This window comes from Styela clava, chromosome 7 (genome assembly GCF_964204865.1).
Source record: "Styela clava chromosome 7, kaStyClav1.hap1.2, whole genome shotgun sequence".
Lineage (NCBI taxonomy): Eukaryota > Metazoa > Chordata > Ascidiacea > Stolidobranchia > Styelidae > Styela > Styela clava.
Window position 1 is genome coordinate 22,869,981 of NC_135256.1, and position 22,879 is coordinate 22,892,859.

Consider the following 22,879-nt stretch of genomic DNA (forward strand, 5'->3'; position numbering starts at 1 on the left):
TAGGTCTACCCAAGGTTATATCCAAAACTATGTCTTTGTATACCGTATTTTAAAGCGTTTGTACTACAAAGCGACATGTGTTCCATTTCTGCCAACCAAACCATCGACCTCTTTTCCAATACAAATGGAAAACCTATGTTATGCACGGTAAAGCGAGCACGATTCTTTCTACAAACTGAATTCATTATTAATTTGATGGATAAAATCAACGTAATAAGTCCCGTCTGCAAGTTTGCAATTTTATTAAGGTGAAATTTATCATAACAGTGTACCAAGTTCCAGATAAGTTTCCGGTGAATTATTGGAATACAATACGATAGCGAAAATTTTTTTCTGTTAATTCTCTAATTCTGGCCAAAATATAACCGGGTTAGAAAAGAGAAAATCATGATTTATTTTTGTAGCCACAATTTAGCAAAACTAGCAACACGGGTTATGGCTATGCCTAGAAACTGTCGGCAAAAAACAGAGTTTTTTTGCTCGAATTTCTTATCCAACATTATGTGGTGATGGTTGAGGGCAATGTTGAAAATGACGAAAAGTTTCAGACCTTCATCTTGAGGGATTCTTGGAGAAAATAAAGCCCAAACTATTTGGGCTACAGCATTATGTCGCCCCAAAATTCCCGTCGCCCAAATACAGCAAAAATAAACCCGTGTTGTCGACCAAATCGATAAAATAGAAATATATATATATATTTGAAATTAAGGTGGTTAACAAACTGTAAGTATAATCATTGCGAGTTATAATCCCTCTTTTGCCCTTTGTTGGTTATTTTCTTTCCACGAAATCGCAAACGCTAGTCAAATTTACGGTTGTGGAAATATTTGAAGTGTAGAGCTTTTCCTCGTGGGATATAATAATTGTTCCAATCCATGTCGCACTTTGCATTGATAATTGACTTGTTTCCGTTTTTCGAGAGTTTTGTTGTTGTTATATATATGTTTTTATGGCGCTTATAACTTCAGTGGCCTTTTCCGCCTTTGATCAATTCAAATTTAAAAATACTATAATAACATATTATACATCATTTACGAATATATAATTATCGTAATCAATCCATGTTTGTTAGATTGGTAGCAGTGTGTCAGATCCTTTCTCGGTCCATAATGGTACCAAGCAAGGTAGTATCTTAAGTTCATATTTATAGGGTGGATATTGGATGTGTAGCAAATAACAATATTATCAATCATATTTTTTATGCTGATGACATGTGTTGCATTTCACCTTCAGCGTTTCGAGGCCTTCAACGTTTACTTAACATATGCGAAAAATACTGACATCTTGTACAACTCGAAAAAATCTGTTTGTATGTGTATCCAGAATAAAAAGTTTAGGCTGAATAATTTACCTGATATCAAACGTTGCAATTCTGTATTGACATATGTTTCGTCCACTAAATATCTTGGTGTTTTCCTATCCAATGATCTTAGAGATGACATTGACTTGAAACGTCAGTATAAATCAATTTATTTTATAGCCCATACTATTTTGAAAAAATTTGTCAACTGTTCCACTACTGTGAAAAATCTTTTAATTAGGACGTATTTTTGTAGTATTTATATTTGTCAGCTCTGGTTGTTTTTCAATAATTATAACTATAAAAAAATTAGAACTTCATAATAATGCTTATCGCGTAATTCACTGTGTTTTTAGATCTGAGAGTGTCCGTCACAAAATGGTATCTGGGAACATCCCCTCTTTTGAAGCACTCCATAGAAAAAAGCTGTGGTTGTTCATGACGAGATGCAGGAACTCCAATAACATTCTATTACAATCATTATTTGATTCCCAGATACTGTTTGTGACGGGCTATCTTGGATTCTATACTTCACTTTTGGCTTCTTAGATTACTGTATCAACTCTTTTTTGAAATTTACTTTGAATCTGATTGTCGTGTCAGGTATTTTATGTATTTATTGTGTTATTTTTGATTATGTTTATTTGTGTGTGTTATTTTTATATGGACCGCAGCGGTCTGGAGTAATAAACGAATTGAATTATACAATTTAATCAATTACAATAAGTAATTATTAGTAAACATTTCTGCCCGTAGACAAAACAAATTCGATAACAGTGTCAATAATGTCCATGATACTAAGCACTTTTTCAAAAGTCATTTCCAATTCAAGTTTTCTGGCTTTGCCTGGGCTTCTTTGATGGTTATATCGTAGACAATGCAATAGGTAGTAGGCTAAGGTCTTGGGTACAAAACACTGTTCGCAAAATCCGTCAGAATGACAGCCAATTTTATGAAAATGTGCATTCAGGGCACAATGACCCTGCACTGATTTGCTATTAACATATTCCGTATTCTATTTTTCTCGAGCCAATGTATCAAAATATTATTTTGCTTCTGAGACAGAAAGTGGCAGGATTGCATCAAGGGGAAGTTTGTTGATTGCTCCTTTTGCCATTATTTCCTTTCCGCTATTTCGTTTCCGATAATTCCTACGTGAGCTGGTGGCCATAGGAACGTTAACATCGAGTTTATTGTAGCTATTTTGGCAATTAATATGTTTTTGAATGCTGAATAATTCAGGAGAGCTAAAAGGGCATTGAGACAATCCGTTATTATCAATATATACACGTTCCGGTCTTGTTGTTGCGATCAATCTGAGACAACCCAGTATTGCGTATAGCTCCGATGTATGTGAAGAGACAAAACGATGTAATTTTAGTTTTTTCTCTACTTTTGCTTGAGGCACATAATATGCAGAACCTACGCCAAATGGATTTTTCGAACCATCAGTAAATACTTGTACATAGTCTCGATAGTTTTCGTGTATATGGTCAAGAAATGACGTTTGAAGTATTGTTGGTGAACATGTTGTACCATAAATTGTTAACGATGTATCAATTTGCGGTGACTTCATTATCCAGGGAAGAATCTCGTAATTGACATCTTTTGCAACAAAAAAGTCGGTGAAAAAGCTGTTGGTTGTTTTCATATTAAACGTTGCAAATGATGGTTTGTCAGGAAAATATTCTTCCCACGACTGTTTGAATAATTGTGCTGTAATTTCGCTGTCATGAGGAATCATTCTGCATTTGTAATGTAGACATTTTCTATAATGTATAATATGTAAAGGCATTTCGTTACACTGGGATTGTAAAGCTATACAATAGGCGTACTTTTTAATGCACCCAAGCAAATGCGTAAACATTGTGATTGGATTACAGCCAGTTTCCGCAATATAGTCAGAGATGTAAAATAAATTGCTTCCATGCCGTACTCGATGACTGGTTTTATTATCGCCCTATATACTGTGAGCAAGGTATTCTTATTTGCACCGCACTTCGCACCCGATAATGCACCTAACAAATTCACTCTTTTTACCGCATCTTTTATCGTATATGTATTAAATGTGTTTTCTGTATGCCAATCGTGAATCGAATATGACTCCCGGGTATTTGCAGTCTTTCTCAATTTCAAGACTAGATCTTTCTATTTTCAATATTGTATGTTGCAGTTTTCTTGTCTTGTGAAAAGAATGTATGAGTATGAACTGCCTCAGAGTGTGTGGTGTGAGTTGAAATCTCCCAATACGAGTGTGTTTGAGTGTAGTTGTACGAATACTGACACGAATTCATGTTCATGAATTTGTGCATTTGGCGGAATATATATATTAACAATCTTGATACTTTTGACAACAATGCCTTGTATCTCCATTTCTCGATAGGTGGTTAACGACATGGGAGTGTATGGTAACGAGTTATCCAACATGCATAGCCCTCCACTAAAAGTGTTCCGATCTTGTCTAATTAACGTATAACCATATAAAACAGGCGTGTATTTGCTAGATAAAAAGGTCTCTTGGAGCAAAATGACATTTGGCTTCGAAGTCAAGGTATCTATATAATGTTTGAATTCGTGTATATTTTTATATATGCCTCTGCAGTTCCATTGCATTAGTGAGAGTACCATTATTTTAGATTAACTAAGGAAACAAGTATCTGCTTTTCTAAAATCATCCCAATATTATTATGCGTCGTTTTTATTATTTCTGAGATCATTTCCAATTCTGATTCTTTAGAATTCGAGTTTAAGGTGATTTTTATAATATCTGCTATGAAAGCAAAAAACGATAATGAATTTATTTTGGGTATTTGAATGTCCTCGTCAGTATTACGTCTACTAATGCCGTCATATCGTGGACCTCGCTGGAAAGGCAGTTGGATCTTCATTGACCGCGGTATTTTATGTTGACAACTTGTACTTTGTGACAGATCAACTGACTGAGACATAGTATGACGAAATATTTCTAGATTAGAAGAACATTCGGGATCCGGCATAGCGGGAAAATTTTCCTCTGAAAAAATTGGAGCAGCTGCAATGTTGTTTTTTTTCTGACAATTCATCTTGCCTCCCAATAAGTGACGCTTTGTTGAGCACGTATTCTTTGTATATGCGACTCCTCTTTGTATCTAGGACATCCGCCATATGCCGCACTATGATTTCATTTTCAATGTAAACATACTCTCTCTTCTTTTTCACATTCATTGGTAAGGTGACGTCCTCCGCACCGCGTAGATCCCCGAAAATTTTTGGAAATATGTCCAAAAGACTGGCAGTTAAAACATCTTAGTGGTGGCGGATTGTATACTCGTACTGCAAATCTTAAGTACCCCACATGACGACTGAAGGCAAGCGGGTAGTATCGAAAAATAACAGAACGGATAAACTTGGAGTTGTTTCAGTATTATTTAGTGAAGTATTGTTTGTCTTTCGTATCTTAAATCTCTGTGACTTTATGATGTGTTGATCGCTTAGAAAGCTTAAGTGCCATTTTTCCAAAAAAGGAGCTCATTTAATTTTCTTTCGTGAAGAAACAAACAGGGAAAATCGGATTACCAACTGAATCAATTTTCTCATCTCAGGGGGGGATATATAAATCACCGAATTCAAACATCGTGTCGTATGTCGTATGAACAAGTCACAGCTTTGTATCTACTAAGAAACTCTGCTACACATCCCCAATTTTCATACCGTGCAGCTCGAAACATAGTGTTCGGCTCTATGAGAACCTGTCGATGTTTATCAAAGTGTTCTGCAATGCTTGACAGCTAAATTCACGTATTCACCAGTCATCTATTAATCCAGTTTGAAAAATGCCAAGTTCATATTGGAAAATTAGGTGACCTCCACGTCTTCTCATTTTCCCAATTATTCAATGGAGGTGGAAATCGGCGTGGACAAATCAATATCACCTTCACGTATTTGCGAGTTATTGTTTGCAAACGTCTAATCAAGTGAATTTAATGCAAATTCATCCGGAACCGATATTACATTGTGGTAATATTCTTTTTGTCCAGCTTTTCGGCCAGATTCTTCCTTGATGCTCAGCTGTTTCTTCCATAAAGCCGTTTAATAGGCACGAAATATCTTGAAGTGTAATGACAAGCATTGGGATTTTTAAGCTAAATATTTGCGTGGATGACACCTCATTCATAATCTACTTATAAAATGAAACTGTGATTACCGACATGGCCTATGCCCTGTTCTGTTGTAAGCTGGACGACCATTAAAGTCCGGCAGAATCGGGCCTTAACATTGTTTTGGGACATAAAGTTTTTTTATTGTTTAGATATAATGTATATGACATATATAATAATACCCAAGTGGGTGTGGAATATATAATGTTGAGCAATTTTTTTTAAGTGGATTTAAAGTATTCGGTCCAAGATGACGCACATCCTGAACCGTAACATGGTAAACATACAATGTTCAGGTTGTGCGTCATCTTGGTACGAATACTTCAGGAGCGCCTTTTTGTTAAAAACAATTATTTCATAACTACATGGTTTAGTTTTGCATACATAGTAACATTGGATCTCCTTACACTTTCTATTGCGCTCTTCAAACTACATTTGCGTTGCCGCGCGCATTTCGTTTTCCTAGTTTAAGCTTAGGGACTTGGGAAATATTTTATTAGTTGAATTGGATTGGAATATTTGACCTCGTCTTCCACTCCAAACAAGGCCATGTAAAATCATCCACTGGTATCTAAAGATGTGTAACGTGTTTTCCTTTGGAAGAACCGCAACCTTTCAGTGTTGCATTGACTTTGACAAAATTAATATGTCCTTGTGGAGGTAGAAGGTATGCGTATGCGAAACCGAGATGTGCACCTGTTATGCCAACATAGTTGAGTTAAACGTTTTGAATACTAGTACATCACACACATTTTCCTGCGTGCTTCGGTTGTACGTAGTAACGCGCACATGCATCAAATTCCACTTGATTATTGAGATATAGGTTTTTGACGAGCTTAAAACATCCTTAAATCGGTGATGCCAGTAAATCTTTAATACAAAAAGATCAGTAACATCTGCAATAAAAACAGCAGTACCCACTCAAATGACAGCTGGGGGATGGATACTCTTAGTATCTGCTCCATCGCGTGCCTCTAACCGTCTTACCAGTTTACATGATTGCCAATTGGTATCTAAGCTCAGCCAGAGACAAAAAGTTTCGGACTGCAGTTGGCGTGACGAAATGTTTTTTAATATATATTCTACAATAAGATTATTTGATTGCATACTACTGAAAGTTCCGCATTATATGTCTTTTCCCATTGCACTATTCCTTTACTGATATTCGATAATATGACGCTCATCAAACATAGTTCTTAAAGTGTGTAGATGGGTATAATCTTTTCCACGCTGTTCAGATGGGAATGCGCGAATATATATAAGAATTGCTAATATTGGTTTGCAATGCGATGAAATCCCATCTTGGCATTTCGCCTCTCGCAATTGCTGCGTATACTTATCGGGGAAGTTCTGTGGCGTGGTTATCGAATGAAAAAAAACATGGGAGTATTTTTCTACTTCTCTACTACTATCAAACCTTGACATTTTGTGAAAACTTTTTTCCATGCAACCTTTTTTTAAAACATCCCCAACAACCATAATTAATTCTGTCATTAAACTTCCGAAACAAACACATAAAATCATCAACAGATGCATATCACCAAGTAGATATTGCTGAATCGATCTTTATTTTACCATTTTTCATGTAATTCCTTTTGGTATACCTGTTATCTATCGCATTTACAGCAGATTTGACAATGTTGTAGTGTAACTTTTTTGGCCTCACATTTTTGATATTTGTAGTTAGAGCTCTTGGGGCTCTGTCAAACTAAGTTACATACAAAATATTGGTTGTAAATTGCAAAACATGATCATGTTGTTGGAATAACTTGGCATTTTAACACCCGTATATCATTATTGTTGAGAATATTGATAAAATCATGAAATTTAAAAATCCGTTTTCGTGAAATTTTTGTTGTAGCTGAATTCCAGGGACAGCATGACAACAGGCAAGAGAAGCACGGTCGCCTCTTTTAGTTTGTGACAGCGTTTCTTAAAAGAGGACCCCGTCCTCCTTGGAGGCCGCTGATCGGTTATCTGGGAGCACGAACAAACAGATGGAAATGCGAATATATAATAACAATGTATTTTTATAGAAGAGAAGAAGCAAAAGTGTTGAGAGTCTTTGGTAGTTTGAAAAGCATTGGCATGGAACATAAGAATGAACTACATTCTTTCCCAGGGATATACTATAAAATTTAGCAATTTTCTCATTCTTGTTCTCGTGATATCATTATCTTTCACTGCGTCGTCGTGATCATCCCGCTGCATAACAATTCTCGCTAACAAATAATTGACTGTTCTCCACCGGGTGTATATCCAATTGAACCAGTGGCGACTGCATTAGCAGGTTTGTATTGTTAATTGCAAAAAAACGGGTATTTTGAAATATTACTCCTTATTTTACGCGTATGTTTCGACAGTATTTCCATATACTGTATACGGGTCGCAACAGTGTGAATTAGGACTAAGCTTGCCACCGTAAAAACATTTTATTTCAATCGCTCTACTACATCGTTTATAATTGGCAAGATGATTTGTCCCTTTGATTGCAATTAAAGCACTTTAGCGTACAAAGCTTAATTTGTTTGTTTACATTCTAACAATTACTTACGTTTTGCACTTATTTTAGGGTACTCCCGTAGTATGTACACCAAAATGGCAAACACCGCAACGTAATATGTGTACCAGGTTAGGTCATAATTTTATTCCAATTTACCTTATTTTGTTCTATTACGAGTTCGGGGAATAGACAAGTGACTCCCGTGGTATTTGTACCCTATAGGGTGGTACACATATTACGTTCCGGTGTCCGCCATTTTGGTTCACATACTACGGGTGTTCCTCTTTTGGTTCTGATTACGTCGATAAAAATCATGGTTAAAATGATGAATTTAAGCATTCTCGGCAGTGAGCGTGCGCGGTTAAATCAACCACCTTTTTTGTATTCCTCTATTGTTGACGTCCCCAATCAAGTTATCACCAAATTTACATGCCACGTCCCTAAGACATGATACATACTCACGGACAGTTTCTCCCGTATTTGGACTATATTTCAAAATCTGTGTCGATATATGATTATATCTGTCTTCGGTGCAAAATAACCATCGAGCTTCTTCACATCAGCTGGGAGCGTATCTGCTTTAAAAATGTAAGTGTATCGCACTTTCCGCTCACGTTCATCGTTCGTAGCAGCTAACAACCCTATTGCAACTCAATCGTTTTCAAAAGATTAAAACCAAGCATTCCAAATAACGTTCGGTTCTCCCGGATACTTTAAATAAGGTATATACACGCTTTGCTTTGAACACGGCCACAGCAAAGGTAAATTTTATACTGGCCATCTACGATATCTTCAGTTGATAAACGCTTCTGTTGATCTTTGTTGCCAAATGTAGAGTTGATTTATAATGCACAAATATGGTAAATGAATATATAATGGTAACATAAGTTTTGAAGCATATTCGGCACGTAAATCTACTTGTTACAACCGCACACAGAAAATTTTAGCAGCATTCTCAAGTCCAGTCGGCAGTAATAAATGTATCATTCATTGTTGTTCGCGAATTATACACAGTGGTGATTGCTTCTCGAGATTTCTTGATCTTCCTCACTGTCCGCTTGGATGTATTATGATGAAATAACGAAGATAAATTACTGTTATTTATTATTGTCGCCGTGTATGTATATGATGCGTATTCATAAAATTAGTCACCACTTGTTAAAACGTCATATTTCAGAGTATCCACCCCTCAACGAGTATAGGACACGCCACTGCATATTCTTTAGAGTTCTAATAAAAATAACCACTCGCCTATAAATGAATGCATGTTGTAGACTCGTAGAGCCATGTTCTAGTCAAGACGGTGAAAATTTGAGAAAAATTTACTGGACGAGTAACAAGTTTTTCTAACTTTGAAATACTATGAATGTGAACAGCAGCACCAAGTAAGTTTTACAACGACAACAATAATTTAGCAGAGCAATTATAGGTCCACATCGTTTCCAGCAATAGAGCCGCGTCGCAGCAGCGGCGACAATGTGATAGCACAGACCCTACATATTTATGTTCAGATAAGACATGACAAGCTGAAACATAGGTGACCAATTGCAATGTCTCATGGTTCAGAGAAATACCACTGTGTTTCGGGTTAATCGTTGTTCAAACAAACACGCTGATACTAATTTATTTTAGTCTTTTATTTATTTAATATAATGGTGCCGAATCATTGTTACTGGAATATGTCGTTGAATAGTTGACCATTGATGACGACAAAGAGTTTAATTAAGCACTTTCCATTTGAAACATATGTCCTGTTCCCTGTTGACAAGACGCAGTCGGTACTGATGCTTATTTGTACGATAAAACGCAAAAATATGTTTATCAGATGGTGAATTTGTTTGAGATAAACATGAAATTATTTTTCTTCGCTTTGTTTTAGGTTTAAATTTATGCCGTATCAATACAAATGTTCCCATGGCATGTATAAACTATTGTATTATGATAAATACCAATGAATTCCAGCAAAAACTATAGCAACGACTTAAATAGGTGAGATTATGGTATCCTGTGTACACTAGTAAAATAATTAAAATATTTACTTGAATATTTGACAGTTAAGCATATGACAGCCCGAGTGGTGTTATTGGAGACTCGTTTAGCTTTTTATATTATTTATGTCCATCTGCGGTCATCCTGAAAACCACAAGTTTTTTTCTATGCAGATCGAGCAAATACAGTGAAATAACAAATGTGTCAAAGATTTTGCTGATAGTGTACGTACCGGGTGTGTAGATTCCCACGGATGTTTTGAACAGTTACTATCATGGCGTGGTGCCTAAAATATCTATCATTGAATATATATTATTAATCAATTATTTTTATACTTTATAATACAGATTATTATATCATATCATTAGAACTGCGTCATGAGTCGAGTAAATAAGGCGATTTACTAAAATTGAATGAATTGCTTTTCAGGTAAACAGCGTCACCATTAGTAAGGGTGGCAATATATACAACTTCTGTTGCTTAACAATAGATGCAGTGGTTAACACATGGAATACTCGATGCGTGTGTGTGGGCGTTCCGTAAACCACAAAATGCACAATTAGAAGACTCATCTCGTCAAGACCTATTTTCAGTGAGAGATTAGAAATTGCTGTTGAGGTATAATGACAGCAGGAGAGTTCGTAACAGAAATTTGGGTACTCCTGAAGGTGACCGTACATTTGAACCCATGTACATTTGAACCCATGCGTATATCCACGGGTTCAATCTATATGCGGGTGCTAAAACCCATGGGTTAGGGTTAGTATGGGTTTAACTATCCGTGGAACAAAAAAAATTCCATAGGTGCAATAGCATACAGGTGCAATTGTCATGGGTTCAAATGTACGTGGGTTCAAATGTAATGGAACCACTCCTGAAGTATACGCACCAAAATGTCACATAACCTGAACCCTATTCATTCCTAAACTTCCCGCTTTGCACGAAACATGCAAGTATATTCTATGAATCTGGCATTGACCGTGTTTGCGCGATACGTTGATAAAAAAGCTGTCAAATTCTAAAACAACTGACATTCTGAATGCATTTGAAAATACTTATTGAAATTTATTCAATTCTCTGGTGTTATGAATGTATAATACCTATTTTTTTTGTTATTAAAATGAAGTTTTTTTTCTACAATTATATACCCTTGGCGGACAAATTGTGATTTTATTCATTAGTCATATTTTTCCATTTATACTTTAATAATTATGGTACTCTACGTTTTGAATTCGTGTTTATAAAATATATGCATATAAATACAAATGTTCTCAAGTATTGGAAATTCACTTCTTGTGTAGTTATCTGTATTACCTACCAAAAAGACTTGACTGTCAAATTACCTTTAGTGAGATATAATAAATATACTATTTCGCGTTTCAACAACAGTTAAACTAAAAGTTGATCACAATGAATGTATATCTCCCGAGATGGCTTCTCTTAATGGTTTTTGCGACAAATGCATTTGCAGGTAAGATATTATTGCTTTTTTCATGTTTTCCGTTAATTTTAAATTTGATCCAAGTGTAAAAGGTAAAACTCGCTACGACAACGGCTTGCATAAAATGTTGTTCTCACAGAAATTCAGACTCGCAAAACGTGATGTAGGGACCGTGTTTTCGGAACCGCATCGTTTTGTCAATATTTCATCCAACTCATCACGAAATATGTATTAGAAAATTAATACTATTTCAAGGAATGATAAAAAAAAAATTTTCATTGAAATATTATGTTGTAGTACATCTACGTTTTATCATTATCTTCAAATATTAGACGAGGTCTGCTACCAACCACTCGGATGTTTCACGAATGATTTCCCATACACAAGTCCAAGGAGGCCTGTTCCGCACCTTCCATGGAGTCCAGAAGAAATTGGGACAGAATTTCGACTTTTCACCAGGTACAATTTATATATTATTGCATCTTAACACTGTAAAACTTCAAAAACTCGTGATTCTGCTCTATTTCAAGTTGAAGGCTGGATAGTTGATGTCATATACATATAGCCTATTACCAGTATCGACTCGGTCGAAAAAATTCTCGCTATTGACTAGGTCTTATTTTAATTAGGGGGAGGGCTTATATTAAAATCATTTTTAAAATTTAAGGGTATTTTCAGTTTTATTTTCGGTGAAACACGGTAGCACTGATTTAACATTACCATTACGTTTCAGCGTTTCAATTTCCCATATTAGCCCTACCGTTATAAGGGAAAATTATAATACTCGTTAAGGGTATACATGAATTGATATTCTAAAGCCCTCTCTTTGTACACCGCCGACGTTCCAAGTTACAATTTTTTCTAAATTTAGATATAACCAGTTTGGATACCATTTGCTGTCCTACTCGGATGCACAGACAATAGTCGAATCAACTTTTAGTCCTTTCAGAAAAACAAAATTTATCGTTCACGGATTTACCTCCCAAGGAGCCGCATCGTGGGTCTTGGTAAATATTATACAATAGTAGAAGTTGAACTGTCTTTACGCACATTTAAAGAGAATTTCTGTAACTGAAAAGCATAACCCTAAAACAGACTTGTTCAGTAATGTATAACACTTTATAGTTGTAGGCCTACTACGAGTTACCAGAATTATATTATGCCAAATCATCGTTGAAAGTAAAGTAAACCTGAACACAAACTATCGTACGTTATTGTTGGCTTCAACTAACATCTCTTTTCTAATTTTAGGAATTGAAAAATGCAATTCTCGGGGTTGATAATGCAAATGTTATCATTGTAGACTGGAGTAAAGGAGCTGATCCAAATAAAATTTACGGGCAAGCCGCAACCAACACAAGAGTTGTCGGTGCACAAATAGCGCACTTGATTAATGTCATTAAGGTGGGCAAAACAGTATTAATAATTTGGGTAGATCATTTTAAACTACTTCCGACAATACTTACACATAAATATTATCACCAATTTCACGATTTTGTCTAACACCGCGTATTTCAAGTTGCTTACAATATGAAATTATTTTTTACTGACATTTGTTCTTGTCTGGTGGAATATTGGCGGTGTAAATTTAGATCTGGAAGATTACAATTGGTTAAAAGTATAAAATCCAAAATATTGCAGGACAACACTGGCGCGCTTGCAAGTGACTTTCACGTTATCGGGCACAGTCTTGGTGCTCACGTTGCAGGATACGCAGGAAGGGAATTGTTCAACTTGGGGAGAATCACTGGTAAGTACACCAATCAATTTTGCTGCGTTATACACAACGAAGAGAGACTGATTTGAGGCTGAAAACAACAACAGATAATAATTGTTGGCCTATTATTTATGTGAAGCCTTAAACATTCCATATAAAATGCAAGTGGGTCCTATTCTGCTTTAAAAAGGTTGGGAAATCTAAAGTCTATAATTTAATAATTACAGTACACAAACATGATGACTGTTTCTTATAAATATTTCGAATATTGTGTTAATCCGGAATTCATTTATTTATACCCTCCAAACAACTATAGCTCTATTATAGGTTTAGATCCTGCAGATCCATACTTCCAGGGAACGCCAATAATCATTCGTCTTGACCCCACTGATGCGCGCTATGTCGACGTTATACACACTGACGGAGATCCATTTTTAAGCATGGGTTGGGGCATGATTGATCCGGTTGGTCATGCAGATTTTTATCCAAATGGAGGTGTGGACCAGCCCGGATGCCCAGGCAATGAGGTCGAGGACGGTATGGCTTGCATTCTACATTTTACCATTTCTTACCGGTCTTATCATATTGTTTTTGCATAATGAACAATTGCTCTCTTCCCTTTGAAGGTCAATGGTGGAAAGTAGCCTGTAGTCACGAACGCGCACACGATCTTTTAATTGATTCAATAATAAATCCTGACAAACCGATGCGAGGTTATCGATGTGCAGATTATCAAACTTTTTTAGAAGGAAAATGTAACACCTGTGATGCGAATGGTTGTCCTGCACTTGGGTGAGTGAAGAAAACTCGATATTTAACCTGCCGCACTGTCTATTGGATTTGTTTCGTGTTTGAAAGAAAATCATTTACTATATATTCAATTTTCAGATACTATTCAAATGAGATAGCTACGTCATCGGAGACACTGGTAAAATATTTTCTTACAACAGCAAGCGAGTCACCTTATGGAAATGTATAGTTGGACTGGGTAGTCAGAGTCTTCCATGCGTTTTATATATATATATCTTATATATGTGAATGAAAAGTAATTTAAAATGACGGGTGGTGATTCAATAAAAGTATAATGAAACGAATAGCAACTATGACAGAATTTGTGTGGTGCACAAGGCAGCAGGGGTTTTATCATTTCGAGTGCTTTAAAGTCGAGATGCGTAATCTTCGGTGCTAACGCAATTAACTAGCTACATCCGTGATTTACATTTCGAATACTTCTCAAATAGAGATGAATAGTGTTGAAAAGGACGTACGAGTATGTGACTTACTACAGATGCTGCAAAATCGCTTTTCATAAAAATACGTTAAACGGGGCAAGAGTGTCGGGAAGGTATTGCGACTGGTAGAAAGGTTTCACAAAAGGCTGTGATTAGTATTTCAAATTGAAGCTGTATTTAGTTCTCAAATTTGAAGCTGAACAACAATTTCACGTACCACCTGCCACTAAGGATGGAATTGAAATACCTCCTGCTCCGAAATCTGGAAATGCTTTTCATAAACATGGCTCTGAGCTAAGAGATCATATCACGATATCGTGTAGAATGTGTACGTCATTATGCAAAATCAAAAAGTTTGAAGATGGATCGCATTCACAAGTTTTGCTGTATGATTTAGCTGTCTTCCCTCTTCCCGGGATATATATATGAAATTCCTATCCTATCTTTGTAATTTTGATGGATGGACTTGTGGACGTTCATGGGGTTTTGTGTATAGCAGATTAAAAGAGTCACACAATGCACATAATCACTTAATTTAAAATAAAAAAAATTGTTTCACTTCAAAAGCCCACGCTCAAAATAAGAAAATTACTAATCATTAGAAATTCAAATCATTCCTAACCCTCACTCCAACTGGATAATTGCTAATACTCTGTGTTTTTCTCAAATCCTACATTTTTGCAATATTGAGGGGGGGGGAGTTTTGTACGAAAAATCCAAGAATTATATGGCGTAACCTAAGATACCAATACCGTGTGTCTGTATCCATTGTTGTGCCATAATGGTGATGGCGAAAATGGAAGCAGGTGCTTTTTGTTGTTGGGCTATGCGGATGAAAACTCGAAAAATGATAATGCAAAATTTGCAACTTGGAAAGTCGAAAGATGATATATCTCCTCAAAAACATTGGTAGCTCAAGTCATTTATTTCTTATACTTTAAATTTCATTGAAATGCGGTTAAAAGCATCTGTCCATTGTTTTACAGAAATAGAGATTGCCCAGAACGAGGGCTTATAATTTTCAGCAAAGTTGTGCGATAAAATATCCTTTACACAATCGTCGTATTTTAGATTATTATTATTGTAGACTGAATTCCCATCTTCGATTTGTCCGTAAACTACATTTTGTTGGTACACCGTGATTAAGGTGGTGGTCACGCAAATATTTAGCTTCAAACCTCAAGTCATAATTACCTATGATATTTCAGAAGCGCTGCAAAAGGAAAGTGATATGAGTTTTCGAAGAAGTGTACTAGAATCCAACGTGTAACAGTGATTTACAGGTTCAAAAAAATCACAACTGTGCGAAGCCACACATAGTATTATAAATTGAACGTGAAAGTTTCTATATCTGCGATGAACTATAGCTACTTTTGCATAATTAGTAGGTTGTGTATTAGGAATGTTTCACGATATACAACTATTTTCAGGAGACTTTCGTCCAACCTCTGGAACAGCTCGATCAAACCCAGATCGAGAAACATCACTCTACAATCTACATGCTGTATCACGCTCACACTTAGACATATTTAACCCATTCATGTAGTAATCTATATATCAGGCATGGCGAACCACTTACCCCAAGGTTACAAGTGTGACCAGCATGTTTTTGGTTACCCGCCAAGTCACAAATTAATGTAAAAATATGATAAATTTACTCGATAATAAAACACTTTTTAATTCAATCTGGCAATAAGTGAATTACGATAGTTGTTACAGTAAATCATTATTGCTCGCTGGAAACAATGCTATTGCAACGTTTATAATACAGTCGGTTACAATAGGCTGTCATTTGACAGCAGGTTTAATTTTAAGGGCAGCTTTACTATTGTAAAAGTTTGGATGCTTATTTTGGAAGTGTTTTGGAGAGTTGACTCTTACAAACCGATTTACATGCTCAAACCCTTATTTTTCAAAATAAACAACCACGTACCGTTTACACTTACTAAATAGCTCGTTTTAGTCTAGTCTATCGCAGCTTTCCCGGGACTAATTTTTGATTATTGCAACTAAACTGAAGCTCACCGGAAGACATAATGACAATTAAAACGCTTCATTTACAACTAGTTTTTCAGACAAATAACACGCAAAACCCCCAAAACGAGACAATGTTTACAACCACGCTCGAATATCTGTCAGAGCGAACGAAAGCGGGGAAACAACCATTGTCTAATGCAGGAGTGGGCAACATACGGCCCGCAGGGGCCTGACCGGCCCGCTGACTGTATCCGACCACACTCTGTAATGTGGTCCGACGCATCATCCCTGAAAGTTACCGATCGCTCTACTCTCACAGCACTGTCAGTGCGAGCTGGTGAAATAAACAATTGCCTTAGTGAACAAACAATTGAGTTAGCACACTTGTTAAACAAATAATACAAGGTCAAAGCAGAGAGTATAGATTCTAAATATAAATAGAATTTAGATTTTATATTAAGTTTTATTAACCATGGAATATCCCAAGAAACGTAAAGTTGACAGAGAGTGTCGAGCATTTAATTTTCTTTCTTGCATTAGCGAATAAATGTGTGATTAAGATATTGAATACTATTCCTGTAATAATCCGGCCCACCGAGGACTTCATTTTCCCACATCTGGCCCGCCGACTAGAGAAGTTGCCAACCCCTGGTATAATGTCTACCTCAGGGTGGTCCAAGGTTGTCGGCTCCGGGGGCCACAGACTTATTTTTTGCATCGTTCGCGGGCCACAATAGTGCCAGGTGTATTTAAACAGTGCAATACAAACAAACACTTTTATTGTGCAACCACATTGATCAGTATTTGTCATTTATCAAGCTAAAACATGCAAAAACTACCAAAAAACTTACTAAAACACGCAAAAGTCTTTCTATATCTACATTTAGATAAAAATTTCAAACTCGTCATAACGGAAAATGTGCTTCTGCAAATGTAAGTGCTTTCGAAAATGCTAATTGCTCACAAGAATCTAAAATGCCGTTTAAAATAATATTCTTTTGTCACCGACACAACTTGCCGACATATCAAGCAAGCATTGTCGTATTTTCCCTCTCACATCCACTCAAAAATCGGTTTGAATTCGCCAGATTTCTTCCCAAACTCATGTTTACAAAATTACAAATAGCTGCAGATTGATTGATTACCAAATGTGTTGCACGGGAGGGTAATTACTAAATTTTCTGACATATAGGCAGCATTTTTGTAATACTGTTTAGGCTGGTTGCAAAAATCACTCGGCATGAATTATATTGTTAGGCCATAACATTAATATTTAGTTATCAGGCATAGCTAATCCGCATTCGATTTTTACTTTTCTAGAATGCCAAAATTGTTAGCATATATTCCCGACCAAAAAGATAGAAAGCCAGAGAACAATTTCTAGCACATCATTCAACTTCGCTAGTTGCCTCAGCTGGTCATAGCACTAGTCAATTCAGTGACATTTGCATTTTTGATGTAACAATATGTTAAAAGATTTTTCTGGTTAATTTTATGACGAAACAACACCAACTGCGAATTTTTGATTACTCTTCAAATGCGACGCGGGCCACAGACACATGTGGCCTGCAGGCCTGGGTTTGGACCACCCTGGTATAGGTCATGTGATGTACATAGTACAAAAATAATACATGTTAAATAGACATTTTACCTTTTGATTTAGAATGTTGTATTGTGATTTTCAAATGAATAAAAAGATTATGGGATTTGTTTTAAAACCATCTTTACTTTGGATAAATATATCCTCGATACGATTTCACCATTCTGATGATAGCACATTGGTACGCCAGAGAATGGGATATTTCGCCAGTATATCTATGTCATATTTATACACGTGAACAAATATCGCGTCATTAGAATGACTTCTAGAAATCAAGATTCTAGAAGTTGTGCGATATGTCACCGATATGCTGATGTTATACTAGCGCAAACAAGTGTTGCGCCATTAGAATGACCTACTAAAAATTGCGGTGTTTTCACATTGATATGATGTCATGTTTGTACATCTCCATTAGATTGCTATATTAGGACATTAGGTGTTATTTATTTATATGTCAAAATTTCGCGAAAAGCGCCGAAACTATTTATATAGCTTGCACACAACTCACCTTTCACTTACCTAAGGAATCAGTGAATGAATGAATTGATTCATTTTTCGATCTCCATCCCAAATAAGAAGCAGTCAAGTGTGCCAAACAAATATCGTGCGCTCGAGAAGCGTCGGTCGACGAAGCGCTCGGCTTTGTATTCGTATCGATGAGCAAATATTTTTTACTGATATAACTTTCCACTTTGCAAACACACCATTCGTTGCTGTGCTATGAGTACAATAGTGTGATAACCGTTTGATTTTATTGTAGTAGAGCCCAATTTTACTTTACTGTTGAACACAGAAGATTTCGGTAAGAACAACATGGTGCAGTATAAGTTATATTATTTTGATGCTCGTGGCAATGCTGAAATTATACGGTTGATATTTGCATATTCGGATGTTAAATATGAAGATGTGAGAATACCAAGGGAAGAATGGCCTAAGCATAAATCAGGTACATTAATATATATATATAATAATAAACCAGTAATACTTTCTCGTTTCATCAAGTTTCTATTACTGATTCTAAAAACCGTAATTTTTGATATGATTATTATTATATATAGTTGCAGCAACTTTTTGTATTTCAGTGGAAGCCAGTTTTGCTCAGAGATGAATTATCCTTACTTCTAAGTGGGCGGAACCCGCTCTATTAATTATTTTGAGTGAGTAGTAGGTCCATGGCGTCATGTGAATTGTGACGTCATCCAAATAAAATTCAGGGGACTACAAAGTAGTATTCCTGATTTTAAAAAGCTGAGCAATTTCTCGTAACTTACGAGTTTAACTGATTACGTTTATGAAGTGTCACAATCTTTTTTAAAAGTTGCACATTGCAAATGTTGTACTCGTTTTCAGATATGCCTCTAAGACAGCTTCCAGTCTTGGAAGTCGACGGAGTCAAACTTTGCCAATCTGCAACGCTGAATCGTTATATGGCGAGGGAATTTGGGTTGATGGGAAAAACGAGCAAGGATGCATATTACATCGAAATGTTTTGTGACTCAATGATGGAAATTGTATGGAAATATCCCTTTATGGAGGAAGACGAAAAAAAGAAGGTGATTTAAATTTTTAAATATATTTATCACTAAAGAATAGTGCTTTTATTGTAGTATAGCGGCATTTCAATATCATGCCAATTATTTGAAGAGAGCATTAGTTCCATGGCGTAATGTGAAATATGACAGCATCCAAATAAAATCCAGGTGACTCCAGAGTATTATTCATGATTTTGAAAAGCTGAAGTAACTTCTCATAACTTACGAACTTAACTAAATACGTTTATAAATTTTCACAATATTACAGGCAGCTCGAGCCGAGGAATTTAAAAAAACGACTCCTGAATCCTTGTCTAGACTTCAGAAAATGATTGAGAAATGTCCTCATGATGGGGGAGAGTGGATATTTGGAACGGTATGTATGATATAGACATATCTATGTATATCAAAATTAAGTGACAAAATCCAGAGTGACTTCATTACGTGGAATTAATTAAAGGGTATGTTTTAATTCTCAATCCATCAACCATAACGAATCCCATTTTTAGCGGAAATTTTTCATTGAGTGTTCAACACTTCCGACCCGAATAAGTTATTTCTTTTAAGTATTAATTTGCTTTAAAACCGAATTGGCTACATTTGCTATGTTGTGACGACTTGTATTGGTAGGCCAGTTCTACTCCGCAACTCAGATATTTGCAGCTTTTCTGCAGGTTTGTGTGAAAGAGGTTCCATCGAACTCACAATGTTGATGATTCATACTAATTTAGAATCCTATTCGCACTCAAGCTGACAGAAGTCGGTATTTCCTAAAAATATATTCTAAAAAATGTTACTGTTGCTTGTGCAACATTGGAAAATAGAGTGGTAATATATTTTAATATTCAAATATATTTTGGTAAATTTCTTGATGTATATGTGTATTCACAGTTTACACTCGCCGATCTCTACTTGTTCACATTTGGAGATTTTGTGTTGCCGGTTTGCAACGACATACTTTCTAGTGTTCCTGAGATGCAGAAAATATACGAAAAAGTGAAAAGTCTTCCCAAGATTGCCGCTTGGATTGAAAAAAGACCAGTGACATTTCTTTAATTGAAATATATTGGGACAGCATGATAATATTAATTGACTATTATAGTGCATTTATATGTTTCTGTATTGAGTTGTACGACTACAAATCACTCCTCCCAAACAAACAAAATAATGTTTCTGTAGTAATGCATTAATTCACAATTTTTGTAGTAAAATATTACAAACTGGCTTTCGATAGACTTTTTCATCTTTCTGTCGGTTTTTGTCCAAATATACAAATCGGATTAAGAAAGAACTTGGAACAGCCCAACGATGTAAACGAGAATATCGGTCAGAGACCGAAGACTTATCGATCGAAAGTTAGGGGATCCCCCAAAACAGAAACTGCGGTTTCGATTCGAAAAATTCTGCAAACCCGAACTGGATTGTTTTGATTAGTTTTCAGCTAATATCAGAAATGTAAGAAACAATAGCCAACTCCCCATGTCGTCGAAATACTACTCGAGGAAATACTTTTATGAAGAATTCTGCAAATCCGAACTGGATTGTTTCGATTAGTTTCCAGCCAATAGCCTATTTCTGTATTTACCAATCCTATAGTTTGTGTCAAATACAACGGCGCTAACCCAGGTTGCGACGGCTATTCAAACACAGCCTAGCGATATTTTGGTGAGGAATTCTGCAACCCCGAACCTGATTTAGGGATATGGACATTGCTTAAACTTTAAGGAGTAATTATAAGTAACGAGATACGATCTCGCGGCGTGTATCCTTCGCTCTGACTCAATAGTGTGGAAAATTTCTCGAAGAAAACTTGCGCATCGCGACGACGTCAAAGTTACAAGAGAGATATGGACAAGGCTCAAAGATTAATCACGAGATACGATCTAGCGGTGTGTATCCTTCGCTCTGACTCACTAGCGTGAAAACTTGCGCATCTGATACGCACACACACATTCAGAGCGTCTCGAAAATCTCTCGATTTGTGAAAATTCAGATCTCTTCATCACTAATTAATTAATAACTCGCTAATTATACGACATAATTCATCCAAAATCAATAGGCTTCTGGTCCGAGATATGATGAATGCACATGCAAAATTTGGAGCAGATTCAACCACGCCTTCGTGAGATATCGCGTGCATCTAACAGACAGACAGACAGACATACATACAGACATACATACAGACATACATACAGACAAATACCTATCAATATACTTACCGATCTTAAGATCGATAAGTAATCAGAGGTGTGCAACCTTTATTACAGGAGGACCAAATACAAGTAACTGGGTGAAACCGCGGGCCGCACCTAAACTCCACCTATACGAAAGGCTCTGAATACGAAAATTCATTGCAGCGGCCATCGTAAGATTTTTCTCATACGGAAGGTCGAAAATCCAAACAACGCGTTTAGTGATATTTGTTTAAGTTAATTTAATGCTGTGCTTGAAGAAGGGATGTCCAATTTGAATTCAATATTTGAATAAAGTCACTTTCGAATATCGTTTTTCGTGTTTATAAGAATTCCGAATATGGCGCACATCTGCCATCCCATTCGTCCGTTTGTTTCCCGAGGGTACGTACAATGTATTGCTAGCGAAATTCAGTTCGAGCACGATGGTACGCGCAGCAGTTAACACAAAGGGAAATAAATTGAAAAGTCATTTAAAAAATTTGAATTACATGTGTGTGTGCTCATTTTGTACATTAGGTTCTCGATCAGCTGTCAACTTTTGCCACCTCCCCCGGCCTGTCCTCCCACTCTCCGCGGTCTTCGCTTAGCCCAGGAGTGGGCAACATACGGCCCGCGTCCGGACCGCGACGAGATTTTGACCGTCCCGCTGACTGTATCCAACCACACTCTGTAATGTGGTCCGACGCATCATTCATGAAAGTTGCCGATCGTTCTACTCTCACCGCACTGTCAGTGCGAGCTGGTGAAATAAACAATTGCCTTAGTGCAGGGGTTCTCAAACTTTTGGTGTTGCGGAGCCCTTGAAAAGGTTGACTATTATTCACGGATCCCCAAAATAAATCTTAAAATTGTTACTTTCAGATTAATATTCCTGAGCAAGTTGAAAGTACTTTACTTAATTTTAATGCTGAACCTTTTTTTGAAAGGGTTGATATACAAGTCATACATAAATCTAAATTTCAAACATAAATTATATATACTAAAGCTGTAAATTTGACACTTGACAAACATATTAATAAATCAGGGGTCGAATCTTTTCCCTTTTGACATTTTTGGAAGACTTAAAAGGCCGCTAATAACGTGCGCGATTGCATTTTGTTACAATCGCCGTTTTTTCGTCAGCATGGCGTGTTTTCGAACCTTTTAACATCTACACGCCGGTGTTTATTCTCCCTAAATCAAAAATTTCCCTCGGCATATACATGTATTGTTACACAATGACGACGTTATTTGCTTTTTTGTTCTCGTGGGGAATTA

The 22,879-nt window shown here is 36.3% G+C and overlaps 2 protein-coding genes across 2 annotated transcripts; both read left to right on the forward strand.

Moving 5' to 3' along the window:
• The first annotated feature begins 10,281 nt into the window (after window positions 1-10,281).
• Window positions 10,282-14,175, forward strand: LOC144425238 (inactive pancreatic lipase-related protein 1-like). The gene is made up of 9 exons (XM_078114772.1): window positions 10,282-10,546; window positions 11,318-11,399; window positions 11,702-11,828; window positions 12,241-12,376; window positions 12,621-12,773; window positions 13,011-13,119; window positions 13,414-13,623; window positions 13,713-13,878; window positions 13,975-14,175. Exons 2-9 carry the CDS (start codon window positions 11,339-11,341, stop codon window positions 14,063-14,065), a joined length of 1,053 nt encoding a protein of 350 aa, XP_077970898.1. The 5' UTR covers window positions 10,282-10,546; window positions 11,318-11,338; the 3' UTR covers window positions 14,066-14,175.
• A 4,268-nt stretch (window positions 14,176-18,443) lies between these two features.
• Window positions 18,444-20,662, forward strand: LOC120328076 (hematopoietic prostaglandin D synthase-like). Its single transcript, XM_078114826.1, has 4 exons — window positions 18,444-18,841; window positions 19,246-19,448; window positions 19,696-19,803; window positions 20,319-20,662. Exons 1-4 carry the CDS (start codon window positions 18,709-18,711, stop codon window positions 20,481-20,483), a joined length of 609 nt encoding a protein of 202 aa, XP_077970952.1. The 5' UTR covers window positions 18,444-18,708; the 3' UTR covers window positions 20,484-20,662.
• Window positions 20,663-22,879: the final 2,217 nt, after the last annotated feature.

What these genes read in the sequence shown, in the direction of transcription:
- LOC144425238 (XM_078114772.1), top strand. Translation starts at nt 11,339, where the DNA reads ATGAATGTATATCTCCCGAGATGGCTTCTCTTAATGGTTTTTGCGACA. An exon ending in TGCGACAAATGCATTTGCAG is followed by an intron (nt 11,400 to 11,701) that starts GTAAGATATTAT and finishes TTCAAATATTAG; the next exon opens with ACGAGGTCTGCTACCAACCA. An exon ending in AATGGTTGTCCTGCACTTGG is followed by an intron (nt 13,879 to 13,974) that starts GTGAGTGAAGAA and finishes TTCAATTTTCAG; the next exon opens with ATACTATTCAAATGAGATAG.
- LOC120328076 (XM_078114826.1), top strand. Translation starts at nt 18,709, where the DNA reads ATGGTGCAGTATAAGTTATATTATTTTGATGCTCGTGGCAATGCTGAA. An exon ending in ATGGCCTAAGCATAAATCAG is followed by an intron (nt 18,842 to 19,245) that starts GTACATTAATAT and finishes ACTCGTTTTCAG; the next exon opens with ATATGCCTCTAAGACAGCTT. An exon ending in AGGAAGACGAAAAAAAGAAG is followed by an intron (nt 19,449 to 19,695) that starts GTGATTTAAATT and finishes ACAATATTACAG; the next exon opens with GCAGCTCGAGCCGAGGAATT.